This window comes from Plasmopara halstedii (genome assembly GCF_900000015.1).
Source record: "Plasmopara halstedii genome assembly, contig: Scaffold_3120, whole genome shotgun sequence".
In the NCBI taxonomy this organism is placed as follows: Eukaryota; Oomycota; class Peronosporomycetes; order Peronosporales; family Peronosporaceae; genus Plasmopara; species Plasmopara halstedii.
Genome location: NW_020190023.1, coordinates 160,841 through 175,074, shown reverse-complemented (window position 1 = coordinate 175,074; position 14,234 = coordinate 160,841). Strand labels below are relative to the sequence as shown.

At 47.7% G+C, this 14,234-nt stretch overlaps 4 protein-coding genes across 4 annotated transcripts; 2 read left to right on the top strand and 2 right to left on the bottom strand.

The window, feature by feature from the left end:
• Window positions 1-11: 11 nt before the first annotated feature.
• On the top strand, window positions 12-2,088 carry PHALS_07590 (bub protein kinase; the record flags this gene model as incomplete). The annotated part of the gene is made up of 7 exons (XM_024721083.1): window positions 12-385; window positions 454-516; window positions 602-962; window positions 1,021-1,155; window positions 1,238-1,309; window positions 1,380-1,970; window positions 2,032-2,088. 7 exons carry the CDS (start codon window positions 12-14, stop codon window positions 2,086-2,088), a joined length of 1,653 nt encoding a protein of 550 aa, XP_024586218.1.
• Window positions 2,089-2,388: 300 nt separating this feature from the next.
• PHALS_07589 (branchpointbridging protein) lies at window positions 2,389-4,356 on the bottom strand (the record flags this gene model as incomplete). Its single annotated transcript, XM_024721082.1, has 3 exons — window positions 2,389-3,002; window positions 3,084-4,095; window positions 4,171-4,356. The coding sequence occupies 3 exons, from the start codon at window positions 4,354-4,356 to the stop codon at window positions 2,389-2,391; spliced, it is 1,812 nt and encodes a 603-aa protein (XP_024586217.1).
• Window positions 4,357-4,503: 147 nt separating this feature from the next.
• On the top strand, window positions 4,504-12,896 carry PHALS_07588 (Protein containing adaptin N-terminal region; the record flags this gene model as incomplete). Its single annotated transcript, XM_024721081.1, has 4 exons — window positions 4,504-12,520; window positions 12,608-12,704; window positions 12,763-12,769; window positions 12,852-12,896. 4 exons carry the CDS (start codon window positions 4,504-4,506, stop codon window positions 12,894-12,896), a joined length of 8,166 nt encoding a protein of 2,721 aa, XP_024586216.1.
• A 114-nt stretch (window positions 12,897-13,010) lies between these two features.
• Window positions 13,011-13,831, bottom strand: PHALS_07587 (uncharacterized protein; the record flags this gene model as incomplete). The annotated part of the gene is made up of 5 exons (XM_024721080.1): window positions 13,011-13,050; window positions 13,128-13,137; window positions 13,196-13,267; window positions 13,341-13,570; window positions 13,659-13,831. 5 exons carry the CDS (start codon window positions 13,829-13,831, stop codon window positions 13,011-13,013), a joined length of 525 nt encoding a protein of 174 aa, XP_024586215.1.
• Window positions 13,832-14,234: the final 403 nt, after the last annotated feature.

Here is a 14,234-nt window from a genome sequence, read left to right as displayed (position 1 = left end):
CAGGTGAGCGCATGCTTCATTTTAGCGTATTTGACGACTCGGTCGATATCGTTGCAAATAGTCTGTCCGTACGACATGACACGAATAAGTCTAGCGCGAAGCAACACCTTCAAATTGCCAGTGAGAATATGCCCACTGAAACGTCAAAGGCGAAGATGGATTCATATCTTAGCGATGATGCCTCCGAAAAGCCTCACAAGACGGGAAAGCAGGTTTTTTTTTGCGCCTTGAATGATGATCTCTCTAGAGAGTTGCAGCCTGGAGCGAAGATCGGAAGTGCAAAAAGGAAACCTCTCGGCTCTCGTGACGACCTAATGCGCAGTGTCCGCTTGACTAACAAAGATGCCCTTGTGCAGGCTCAAATAAATGCCGCTGCAGAAAAAAGGTAGAGAATTCTCAATGCATCAGTCTATAAAGAGCCTTAGTCATATTTCGACAATGGTTACCGAGTAGCGTACACTGTAACCACTGCAAAAAAGGCATCACCAAGAATTTAGTACAAGTAATTTCATCGAGGTATGTCCAATGTATTAAAATCATGCGATTGAAAACTGCAACTATATTGCCATCCTTCTAAACGCGTTAAATACCTTTCACACAGATATGTGATGCAAGTCACAGAAGAAAGCTGTTTAAAGGATCATTTTGCCGCGACTGTAGTACCAGCGCTCGAACTGGATCCCTTTACTTTCGAAAACCGTAAAACACTCGTATCAGATAAACGGGTCGAAAGATACTTGTGCTCGAGGCCAGATGCTGTCAAGCTTCATTCTAATAGGTTGCCGCGGCTTCTGTGCGCTAATCAGTCTAAGTGCAAGCTGCAAAAGCAGTTTGTCTTCAAAGCCGGTCCAACACTTTCACTTCGGCTGCTCAAAGTGCTTGGTTCTGGGTCATTCGCGAATGTTTTCTCGGCTAACGTCGTCGACACATCTAAAAATACCACCTTAAGCAAGGCTGTCAAAGTACGACATACACTAACTTGGTGATCAAGTCACAGCTTACACGTCCGTACTACATTAGATTGAGAAGGAGCGTCAGAATTTAGCGTGGGAGTTCTACATCACGAACCAGATTAAGAACAGATTAAGGATTGAGAACGAGCTTTCAGACAAGGAAATTCCTGTGCCAACTTTTACCGAGCTTCATTTGTTTTCGGTGTGTTATCTTTCTGGCGCCCAAGAATGCTTCATTATGTAAATGGCTAATCTAATATTTGTCCCGAATTGGTGCTGGACAGAACGGAGCATTGCTGATAATGGAAAAGGGTCACATTGGTACTCTTTTCGATATCCTTAATTGTTATAAGCAGGTTTTTGTTTTCTATCCTTTCGCTGACAGCAGTAATTATAACCCCTCTGAATTATCAAATTTCTTCACAGTCAGGCATACGATTTCCCGAAGTGTTGGTTGTCTACTATAGTATCAAGATGCTGCGATGCATAGAGCTCCTTCACTGTGCAAAAGTTCTTCATGGCGATATCAAACCGGATAATTGGTTGATGATGCCTGGAAACCCAGCTTCGGAGTTATCAATGATCATCCAAGATCCGCGGATAGACAATGAATTCCAAGCTGGTGATCTTTTTCTCATAGATTACGGAAGATCCATCGACCTCGGTCTGTATCCGGAAGGAACATATTTTAATGGCAGTTGCCATGCGAAAGGCTTTCAGTGTGTTGAAATGTTGACGCAACGACCTTGGTTACACCAAATCGACACGTTTGCTTTTTGTGGAACAATGCACTGTTTGCTCTTTGGGGAGTATATGGATATCAAGCCTCGTCAAAATTCCAAGGGTACAATAGATTGGGGGATTGCTAGGCAATTCAAGCGGTATTGGGACGTTGACATGTGGGAAGGCATTTTTTATGAGCTTCTGAATGTAAGAAGCTGCATAGATCAACCCTCTTTGTCCGACATTCGGGGGCGCTTGAAAAGTTATTTTGTTTCCGATGAGAATCGTCAACGAGTACGCTTTCGTCACCCAAAGAGACCGAAATAATGTTTATGACGCGTGTTTTTGTTGCTAGGAACTCTTTAAGCAACTAAGTCGACAAGAACGAATCATAAGAAAGTTGGTCATTTAAAATATATGAGTCACTCTACCGAATTAATTTTCAACTTACATTCAGCATTTTACTATAAATTGCACTTTAACAATGAAACAAAAAAGAATATTTGTACCCCTATGCAGTCTATGCAACAACGAGAAGACAAAAATGCGCAAAATCATGTTCACACAACTTATGTGCTTCTATGAATACTTAACTTTCGCTGCTTTCTCTGAGCTGTAATTATCATAACTGCAACTTTTCGTCGCGCCATAGCATGTGGTGAACATGGTGCCCTCTGCACCACTTCACATGATCACTGAGCTCAAGGTAGTATTACTGTGACGGATTTCCGTTGAAAGGATACTGATATCGTCCCGCCATGTTAGCCTCGGTTGCCTCACCACTTGCACTCGCACTCGCATTCGTAACACTTGTTACTTGACCATAATGGCCATACCCCTGGTAGGCCGCATTCTGACCGCTTTGTTCCCACGATCCGTAATACGGATTATACCCACTATTCCATCCTTGTTGTCCCCAATTTTGACCCTGTGGTCGATAATCGTATCCAGCCGATGGAGCCATGGGTGGCGGAAATGCCGTAGCTGGGGTGGAGCCCAAACCGGTTATACCAGCTTGCACACCTGGCGCGATTGCTGTACCTGGTGCACCTATGGACTGTTGCATCATCCAGTTCTGCGATGAAGCACTCGAAGAAGTCTTTACCGGTTGCAGCCACGGGGCTGCAGCGCCAGCTGCAGCTGCTTCGGAAGTCTTTGTAGCAGTTGTCGCGACAGGTGCTTCGCCGAGCTGCTGCATAAACTGCTGATATTCTTTGTCTATGGCAGCGTTTTCCTCTGCAGACTTCTGCTTTTGAGTACAATCGCGTGTCGGGTGACTAGAATCACCACAAATGGCACACTTAATGCTGGCAGCCGTAAAGGTACCTGCCGACGTTTAATTAAACAGGTTTATATTAGCAAAAGCATGCGAAGGCAAAAAATTAGAATATCGTTCGACAAACTCACGTTGAGCATCTCGATTGGGGCACTCCCACTGTCGATGACCCTTTTCGCCACAAATATGACAATAGTCAGCATCGCGAAGTGTACCGTTTATTAAAGCCAATTCCCGCAGTTGCTTTTGCTTGTGGGAGTTCTTTGTATCATCAACCGGTACAAGTAAACTTTGCACTTCCTTAGCCGCCCTTTCGATTTCATCCTCGCGGTCGCCCATGATAAGTACATGAAGATCATCGTTCTCATCAGCAAGCATCTTTTTGCCTTTGCTACCTTCTTTGACCGACCCTTTGCCACGGATAGCGATCTTGCAGTTCGTTTCTCGCTCCATTCGCTTTTGTGTGTTACCACGTGGACCGATAATAAGACCGATGAAATTGTAGGACGGGAACTCTCGAATAGGAATATAAATCTTACGGTGAAGTTTCTGACGTGTGTAGTCCGCTGGCGGCTGAAAAAGCGGATTAATTTTCACGAGCTCATCAATCGTTTCGCGCCGGCATTTTTCCAACTCGACCCTCATACGAACTTCGCGTGTGTTCGTACGCTTCCCGTTTGAATCATATTGCGGTGGAGGTGATGGCGATCGTTTTGGATCTTTTTCGATTAATGCTGCGTCCATCGCCACCGTTCTTAGCTTCTGACTGATCCTTTCAAGCTGCGCACGTAGTAAAATCATTTGCTGCTGGTTCTGAGCTAGCAAACCACCCATTGCTGAAGATGTGCTGGAAGTCGGTGCCCACCGTGATTTTTTCTTCTTCTCACCATTGTTTTCAGCCGCAGAATCCACAGGATCTCCCCATCGACTCTTGCGGCGCTTCTTTGGCTTCTTTGACTGCTCTGATGCTTCGATTGCATCTTTCCCCCCTACTTCATCTATATCAGCGGCATCATCGTTCTTCCGAGTATTTTTGGCGTCATCTCCACGATCCGTAAAGTTGATGAAAGCTTCGAGCACCTCCCGATACGGTTCCCACGTTTTAAGCTCCTGCCAAAATAAGGGGAAAACGCCGTACTTGGCCTGTCAACGTTACCCGATATCCATAATTAAAATTTAGTATGAGTCAAGTCGTAGTCGTCAATATCTAGACAGCACCTCAAGATGGGGTCGCTGACGGAACCATTGCCTCATTGGATGGTGATAATTCTTCATCATAGCTTCTTTTTCCTTTTGCTCCTCGCAGTGATACTCTCCTACGATATTTTCATCCGCCTGCTTGGGCTCGCCTCCATCCAACCTCGCCGTGAAAGCGGCACACTCGCCCGCATCCTCGCCCACCATGTCAATGGACCGCTCAACAGTTGCCTGTTGCAGCTGGTGGCACCAATACTTAAATTTGTATCATTAGTCACTATACTACAGCTGCTACACAGTTTAATACCGACAACATTATCCGTGGTGCTCCGCAGTTCGAACCCCTTTAACATCATGACGGAGCAAGAGGACGTGTTGCGTTCGTTTCTGGACGCAGCAGTGTTGCATCCTGGCGATCTGGTCTTTATTCAATCGTACCGGCGTGAGGTTATTGAAAAGTGTAAAGCCGGCGAATTGCCGCTTAATTGTCTAGCGAGCCAGGTACTGGCTGAGGCCTACCGCTTGCAACACCGCAGATCTGAGCAGCATTTGCGCACACTGCTAAACGCAATATGCGATCAATTTCCGTCATTTCCAGATACATTTTGCCAGGTACTGTGCGCTAAGAAATCTGCGCTCGTCGCCTCTTTTGCAGGTGCACGTGTCATAGCGCTGCGGCTCTCATGCGTCGTGTTGAATGCGCAACTGACGGTCAAGGCGGATGTTTTGTGGATTCGCAAACTTCTAGCAGCGCAAAGTCACTTGCTAGAATCCACAATTAGCGACAGTAAGCGCATCCAGCAGCGAGCGCAAAATGCGCTGCTCAAGCTGCTTAAGAAACACGGCCAGTTACTACACCTGGGTTACATGGACATGATCGCTGGAGCAGAAGAAGAAGATACACATTTTCAGCTGTGGCTATTGCTAGGTCTCTGTGATGGACTTAGCATAGCGGAACAGGAATTGATGTGGCGCAAATATGTTTTCTGGGCTTTTGGAAGCAAGAAGCGCACGTATGTGCCGCTGCTTCACACCGACGAGAGATTCAAAAACCTAAGCCACGAGCAGTTTCAAAGGATTATTATGCCTTCGATGAATAAAATGCTCAAGAAAGCGCCCGAAACAGTGATTGAAGCCGTAAACGCACTTGTGATCGCCGCACAATTGGATTTTGGACGATACGTGAGCGACATATTCCAACCGGTTCTGATCTCCAAGCTTCGGACGCCTAAAGACGATGTGCGTACACTTGCAGCCGCGCTGAGTGGCGCACTGATTCGATCGTTCCGTGATAGTAATCATATGCTGCAGTTTGTGACTGTTATGAGTGCCCTGCTTGACGGTAAGTACGGTATTCTTGCGCAATTCTACCAACGCAAAGTCATTTTCGCAGTGCTTAATGATGCTGCCGATGTCGTGACGGTGCAACTTCACGCGATGGACGTACAAGAAATTTCATCAATTGTGATTCCATCGATGCTAAAAGTTGTTGGCAAGGAGGCACATGATGAAGTGCGTCATCTTGGACTTCTGGCGCTTGGAAAGTGGCTTACGCTTACTGGCACTGACGAATTGGGCGCGGACGCGTTCAATGCTTTTAAAACAGGACTGAAGAACAAATCTGAGTCTATGATCGCTGGCTATCTTCGTGCTCTAGCGACAATTTCCAGGGCTAGAGTCACTGCAGTTGTTTCATTTTCGAGTGAAGTTGTTACTGTAATCAAAGAATCAGCCAAAAAGCCGAACATGGTGCATCTCGACGGCATGTTTGCAGTTGCTGTGGCTGTTGCTATTGCGTCTGCCAGTAGCGAAGTGGACGCTGAAATGGCTCGACATAATGTTGCAAATCTGCTGAGGAGCTCGATGCCCTTTGTCATACAAAGCACGCGAGCTTTGTTAAGCATTGTAGCGATTACGTCTCGAAGAATTGCCGAAGCTGAATCCCCCGAGGTTTCGGCTCTTGTTGCTCTTTCTCAGGCTCTCGTGTGGGTTCTGTCATCACGGATTTCGGATGCAAGCGAGGCATATATGTTGTTAATAGAACTACTGTGCTCGTTTAATCCCACTGTGCGTCAGAGTGGCGAGTGTGCGCTAAAAACTCTGTATCAAATGTCGTTAGAGCACTGCTGTGGCCTTATCGTTGCATTCGAAAAAAAGATTCAAGAGTTTTGCGTTACAGATGAGGCTAATCTTCCACCTGCAAGTTTGCTTCGTCGTGCATTACGTGAGATTTTAACATTTGCAACTAGTAACGCCGACGACGTCAAAGTACAAGTGTTTTCGCATGTGATTTATCTTGCACACCACCCATTACTTTCCAACGGCAAGAAGGCAAAGAAGCTATCACGTGAGTGGCACTCTATTCGTCACCGTTTCTTGAGTCCTCGTGCTGCTTCAGCTGTGGACGGAGATGACTTTCAGCCTCCTAGCAATGCGAGTTGTGTAGACAATTTCATCGAGGAACATGAGGATGTGAAGACAGCCATCGTTGAGCTACTGGCCAATACCCGCACAGGCAAATTGTATGCCACGAGTCCTCTGGAGCGGCTGGCTGCACAGCGCACATTGGCGACGCTACTCGACTTCGCTGGCAATGGTGCGGGCGAGGATCTTGCTTTGCATGCCATTATCGAAAATTTGCTGGCGAAGCGTCTGGATTGTGAAAAAATTGGTGATCTTAATGAGAATGAAATCAGTGTCTGCCAGACACCTTTCAATCATTTATTCGAGCCTAAGAAACAAGATAATGATAGAAAAGTAAGCGCTGGGCGGAACAGATGTCCTTCTCGTCGTAGCAACGAGGAAGCAGGGTGGGAGCAAGAATCACGCGAGCTCGAGCGTCAGAAGAAAGGAAGGCAAGGAGCTCAGGAGGAAGAATATTCGACTGAGCAGAAGGCACTTCTAGCCAAACAACAGGAATTGCGTCGTAAATTTCAAGAGACGCGCCACATCGTGGCAGCCGTGCTTGAAGCTATCGATATGCTCGCAGTCGCTCGTCCAAATGAGCTGCACCCAGCGCTACCGCGCCTTCTTTGTTCTGTTTATAGGCTCTTTGCTTGCCCCCTCTTTAGATCAGAAGCTTTTTGTGCATTGACGGCTCTAGCTAAGGCCATCAGCCCCAAAGTTCTTCGCTTGAAGTATCAAGATGTTGCTTCTGCCTTGCGCATTGTTTTGCAGATGAGTCAGCTTTCTGACGACAAAGCGAAGGCTGCTTGCATTGCTAACTCGAAGACGTTATATTTGCGGCTTCTTGCGAAGCTTATGGATTACGTGTTTGGCTTCCAATTCGAGAATGAGGAAGATTTTGACGCTGATGCTTCATGTAACCTAATCCCACCACCCACACTACATCTGATCTTTCCTGTGCTGCGTGGCCTGCTTTGCTTTGCACCGGAATTGCGTCGTTGGGCATTGCCTCTCTTTGCTGCTCACGCACACATGATCCCGGACGAAGAAGAAGAAGAAGTGGGTGACGTGGCGGCCCAGCGAATGCTGCGCTTGGAGATGTTGCAACTTACTTTAATGTTGTTATCCCACCAGGCGAGAGGCAGTCTGCTCCCCATCACAAATCCGGATCTTTCTCCAGAGAAGCTTTTAACATCTTTGAGCTCAGGACCCGATTTGACTGCGACCGAGTGGGCTCCTTTGCTTGGCTGTGATGGCTTGCTTTCTGAGGTGGCGAGCATTCGTGGAGCAATATTAATTGCCTTACTCAATGTCATACAGAGGGATGGAGCCCCCAACATTGTTTTAGACGTGGAGTTGAGCTCGCTTTTGGTGAGCCGATTGCACTGTTGTCGCTTTGACCTCGACGAAAATAATCGCGATGTTGCCAAGCAATTGTGGAACGCTTTTGGTGCCAATGTCGAGAAAAATTTTGCAGAACCCTTGCTTGAACTGTTGAGCAATAAGCATGCAAGCGTACGTGATAGTGCATCGCTTGCTCTTGCCGATGGCTTGCGTCAATTTCCGAACTTGATGACGCCATTATTGAATAACTTAAAGACGCAATTTTTGCATTGTCAACCCACATCAGTAGAGCACAAGTACGAATTTGGCATCTCTTCTGTTCGCCACTCAGTTGCGCGTAGTGTCGAGAATAACGAGGATGATCAGAAACTTTATTCTCGTCTTGGTGTCGCTGTGAGCTTGGAAAAAGCAGCAACATTTGCTGGCCCCGAGGCTATGTCCAGTACAAACACGATCACGTTGCTGACGTTCGTGATGGAACATGGACTGAGAGACTCAAATTCTTTAGTGCGTGCACAAATGCGCAAAACTGGTATCCAGGCTGTTACTTCGTTGGGGGGAGGGGCAAACACATCGCCTCTGCTAGATTTGCTAGAACGATTTCTCGAGGCTACTTCCTCACCACCTCCTGCTATACATAAGAATGATACCATAGAAGAAGCAAGGTTCGGAAACTATCTTGCTGCTGAAGAATATAATATGCTGGAGCAACAAAAACAAGCACTATCCATCTATGATCATCAGCGCGAGGGAGTGGTGGTCTGTTTAGGCTCTCTTGCCAAGCACATGGCCCCGACAGATCCAAAAGTGTCATCCATTGTAGATTTGCTGATCGAAGCACTTGGGATTCCATCCGAGTCTGTGCAGCGTTCAGTTGCGACATGTCTTTCACCGCTGATGATTGCGGTAAAAGAACGTAGCGCAGCTATTTTGGACGATTTGCTAAAGCGCGTGGCTAAAGGTGAAGCTTTTGGTGACCGGATGGGTGGAGCCTTTGGTGTTTCGGCAGTAATTAAGGGACTTGGTATTTCTGCTATGAAACAGCACAACATCATCCCGCGTCTTGAAGAATCGACAGAAAAGGGTGGAGCAAATGCTCGCCAAGGTGCAATGCTTGTTTTTGAATGTTTAAGCCAGCGTCTCGGAATCCTATTCGAGCCTTACATTATCGTGATCCTGCCTATTCTGCTCAAGTGCTCGGCTGATCCTAGCCCACAAGTTCGTGAAGCTGCCAGTCACACTGCCAAGAAAATCATGGAGAACTTGTCGGCGCACGGTGTAAAGCTCGTCCTTCCTTCACTTCTGCGTGCACTGGAAGAAAGCGCCTGGCGTACAAAGCAATCAGGTATTCAAATTTTAGGCTCCATGGCGTATTGTGCCCCGCGACAGCTAGGTTCGTGTCTGCCTCAGGTAGTACCCAAATTGCTGGCTGCTCTCATAGACTCGCACCCGAAGGTGCGCGAGGCTGGCAAAAGCGCATTGCGGGATGTCGGGTGTGTTGTGCGCAATCCCGAGATCGCAGCAATCTCCAAGGTACTTCTCGACGCGCTTGAAGACCCCAATCGCCACACAGCCGACGCACTCCAGCAGCTGCAATCTACTTCTTTTCAGCACTCGATCGACGCACCTTCATTGGCCCTTGTGATGCCAATCATTTCGCGCGGTCTGAAGGATCGTGCTGGCGATGCCAAGAAGAAGGCGGCACTTATTGTGGGTAGTATGTGCTCAATGATTAACGACTCAAAAGACTTGGTGCCTTACATGGAGACAGTTTTGCCGAGTATCAAAACTCAGCTTGTGGACCCGATTCCAGAAGTTCGTGCCGTGGCTGCTAAAGCTTTAGGCAAGCTAGTAAAAGGTCTTGGGGAGCGTCATTTCGCTGAAATGCTGTCATGGCTTCTCGAGGCAATGAAGGACGACAACGTCGGCCCCATTGAGCGCTCGGGTGCTGCGCAAGGTCTATGTGAAGTCGTCGTTGCTCTTGGACTTGAGCGTGTGGAGCGTGTCATGCGAAATGACATTCTACCATTAGCCCGCCACCCAAAGTACTCTGTGCGTGAAGGTGTACTGTGGGTTATGGCCTTCTTGCCGCCTGCACTTGGCAAACGATTTTCAATTTTTCTTCGTGAAGCGCTGCCTATTGTAGTAGCAGGACTTAGCGACGAAGCCGATTCTGTGCGCGATGTTGCTATGCACTCCGGTCACGTTGTGGTGAACGCGCACGCGCTGTCGCATACTCGCGAACTGCTGCCTAGTCTGGAGGCTGGTCTATTCGATGATAGCTGGCGTATTCGCCAGAGTTCTGTCATGTTGCTTGGTGACTTAATGTACCGTATTAGTGGCACACGTGCCGTCGCATTTTCTAACGAAGAAATTGACGATGATGACGATAGCTCTGGTAGTGCTGCTGGTGACCGAGCTATTATCAAGCTGTTGGGTATCAAGCGCCGCAACGCAATTTTGGCTTCACTCTATATGATTCGTTCAGACACTTCTGCTGTGGTGCGCCAAAGCGCTCTGCAGGTCTGGAAGAGTGTCGTTGCGAATACGCCAAAGACACTACGCCAGATCCTTGAAGCCTTAATGAATGCCATTGTGTCAGCGCTTTCAGGTGACAACATGGAAAAACAAACTATGGCTGGACGTACTTTAGGAGAAATTGTGCGCAAATTAGGCGAGCATGTGCTGCCGGAGGTGGTACCTATTCTTCGTGCCGGTTTGTCGCCTTCGCTTCCAATTGGTCGCCGACAGGGTGCCTGCATCGGTCTGGCCGAAGTAATTGATTGTTGCACGAGGAAGCAAATCGAAGACTATGTAGATACGCTTGTAAATGCTGTTCTGGACGGCGTCTGCGATGAAATTCATGAGGTACGGGCTTCTGCTGCTCTAGCTTTTACTGTACTACACAAACGTATTGGCTATCGCGCAATCGACGAGACAATTCCGATGATCCTAAAACGCATTCAGCTCTCTTCGCTGCCCGAGGAGCAGGAGCGAGCGCTTCTTGGATTGCAGGACATTTTGCGTGTGAAGTCCCGCGAAGTGCTTCCTTATGTAATTCCACGACTCTTGATGACACCGGTGACTGTGTCCGCAGCTCGTGCGTTATCCCGAGTGGCCCAGGCTACCGGGGCTATAATTCACTTTCAGCTCGAGCGGATTTTCGCAACGCTTTTTACACAGAACACTGAGCTGCAAAAAGACAGCGTTTTGAATGTTTCAAAGATTGATCTAGCGACTGAAATCAAAGAATCTTTGCGATGTGTGGTCCTGAGCGTGGAAGCACAAGGAGTTCATTGGCTGGCTATTGAGCTGTGTAAGTATTGCGAGAGCGATCGTATGCTTGACCGGGCCCTGGCATTCGAGCTTATAGCCGAGTTTTGCTCTCAAACGACAGTGATGTATGATGACCAAGCGCCGCTTTTTTTGAAGCAAATTGTCTTGCATCTAAATGACCAAGACGATGCCGTGGTACATGCGGCATCTGCGGCGCTGCAGGGAATGAATGTGACATTGAAACCAGAGCAGTTTGCACAGCATTTAGACTTTATACGTCAATCTATAAATTCAATGGTCAGTGCTACGCGTCATCGCAAGGGAGGCGTTGGTGACCGCGAGTACCTTCTTCCCGGCCTCTGTATTTCAAAAGGTCTGGAGCCTTTTTTACCATGTTACCAGTGGGCTCTAATGAACGGGTCACCAGAGCAGCGCCAAAGCGCAGCCGCCGGCCTAGGCGAGCTTGTGGGGTTAAGTAGCGCTCCCGCTCTTCGTCCATATCTTATGAAGCTTACAGGTTCGCTTATCCGAATTGCTGGCGATCGTTTTCCAGGGCATGTAAAGGCTGCCATACTTCGGACTTTAGAAATTGTTCTAACCAAAGGAGGCGGGGCTCTTAAGCCCTTCTTGCCCCAATTGCAGACCACGTTCGTCAAGGCACTGAATGATACGGACATAGAAGTGCGCAATCGTGGAGCTTCAGCTTTAGGTCTACTCGTCACGCTGAGTCCACGTGTTGAGCCACTTCTTGCTGAGCTTACTGAGCGCTTGCGTATTACGGTTGGTGGCGTTCGTCAGGCCAATCTCGAAGCTGTGGCATCTATTGTAGATCGTGTTGGTGACAAGCTGTCGGTTACAGGCCGCAGCAAATTAGAAAGCGCTCTCGAGGAAATGCTTGAGTCAAGCGAAGATGCCTTACGAATAGGTGCGAGCAAGTGCCTCTCCTCCTGCGTTGCTCAAGATGGCAACTTAAAAGCAGCCCAACAGCGATTACTTGATTACAGTTTGGCAACATTGTCCACAGACAATTTGAAGGCTCAGTCATGGCAGCGCCGCCAAAGTGCAGCTGTATTTACTGCGTTTGCGCTGCACAAATGTTCGGCTTTATTGGCTACGAGCGTTTTAAAACCACTCAACCGTACGCTTATTACTTTAGCAAAAGACGACCAGGTGGCTGTACGCAACCATGCGCTTGTTGCTATAAGTGCAGTATTGGCAAATCAGGAGCATGGCGATAGTGTTGCTTCTTTTGTGCCAGTCTTAGTGGAAGGAGTTGAGCACAAGAGCAAGGATGTAGTTCGCGGCGCGTTGCGCGTGATTAAATCGGCAGCTAAGCGCTCGCCTGGTATGACTCGTCAGCATCTAACCACGCTCGTGCCTGCTGTATTTTTGCTAATTAAAAGCAACGACATGACCGTGAAGATTCCTGCAGAAAGGAGTTTGCTGTATTTGCTCGAGGTGCACTCGCGCCCGGAAAGCCAGGCGGAATATTTGCGCAGTGGTGCTGCTGACGCCAAGATTATTGGAGAGTACGCACGTAGAGTCTTGAGCAAGCTGAAAAACGATAGTGGTGACGAAAGCTCTTAGTCTACTGGTGCGAGTTTTATCAAGTATTAGACTTGGTCAATGATAAACAAGACGCGTACTCTCATAAATAATCTGCTTTCTTTTTGTAGCGATCAAAACTGTACGCCAAGGTGTGGTCGCCATTTAGCGCCTGAAAGGGACTGCCGCTGACTCGAGATCGTGTGCCGGTGCGCTAGTCGCAGTTATCCCGACGTATAATCTTGGCCGGCCGCGACGAGGTGATGAAGGAGCACCATATGAATGCGAACCTAAGGCTTGTTGCTCATTTGGTACAGCACAAATTCCTGGCTGCAATAGTCACGGCAGATAGATACGGTGCATAAAAGATGAACACAACACACAAAAAGCATAGCCAGAGCACATACCCAGCGCCACCTTATCAACATTGAAATTGCGGCCGCAAATGCAATGACAGTAGCAGCCACCGTGATACTGAAGCAGTCTCCATTATCAAACCGAATATAATGTCGCTGCCATAGAAGCAACGACGCTGATCCCAACACTCCTATAATTTACAGCCGCATTTCGCCATATCAATATGAGATAACAATTTTACAGGATCTGAAATACGTTAGTACCAGTGGCGAACAGCAACATTCCTGGCATCATCCCAATCCAGAAAATCATCTTTTTGGTCGGATTGCCTAGCTGCAGGTACGCTGCCAGAAAAGTGCCTGAAAGACCGCAGCTCAAAGCTACCGCCAATAACCATATCATTAATGTAGGTATCAATTCCCCAGTGTGTTTATGACACAGCACCGCTCCGTCCTGCATGTTGACAAGTGCCACTGTCCGATTTATCCCAGGACTAAATTATACAAATAGCATAAAATGGGATAGCTCAAGTTGATCTTCACAAGAAAGACCTGATTGCCACGATATAGACTATTCCTTACACGTTCACCTCGAAGTAGCCGTCGGCGCAAAACTGTTCCCAAGATTTCGAGTCAGTAGATCCTTCCCCAGCGATGTAGACACGCTTGAGAGACGCGTAAGACTCCGGGTCCTCGCCAAAGTGCAGCCATTGCCGCCGCAAAAGTGAGAAGAAGAGCAGCGTGCAGACGGACATGCATAGCAGAATCTGGTTAGCGTTGGGTAGGCCAAATTGGCGGTGATAGCGACGACGCATTTTATTCGATCGAGTGGTAAATATCTGAACCTAAACCTCCATGCGACTTTGAAAAACTTTGTCTGATGAGATTAAAAAATCTCACAAGAATGTAATATGACTATCAAAATGTTATGGTAGTATAACTACTGGCCGTACCGTATTCTTGTTTGGGTGTGGTCACACCATGCACATCTCGTGTGACCCCCCTGTTACCAGGGTTCGTGTAACCCCGTTACACCCTCCTTCATTAAGATTGAGAGCATTTACAGTTCCAATCGATTATTACCACAACAAGGCTCGCGTGTCCGCTAGACACTGCAACTCAATCGTTGGAATTAAACAACTTCCTTGCCCAATGAGG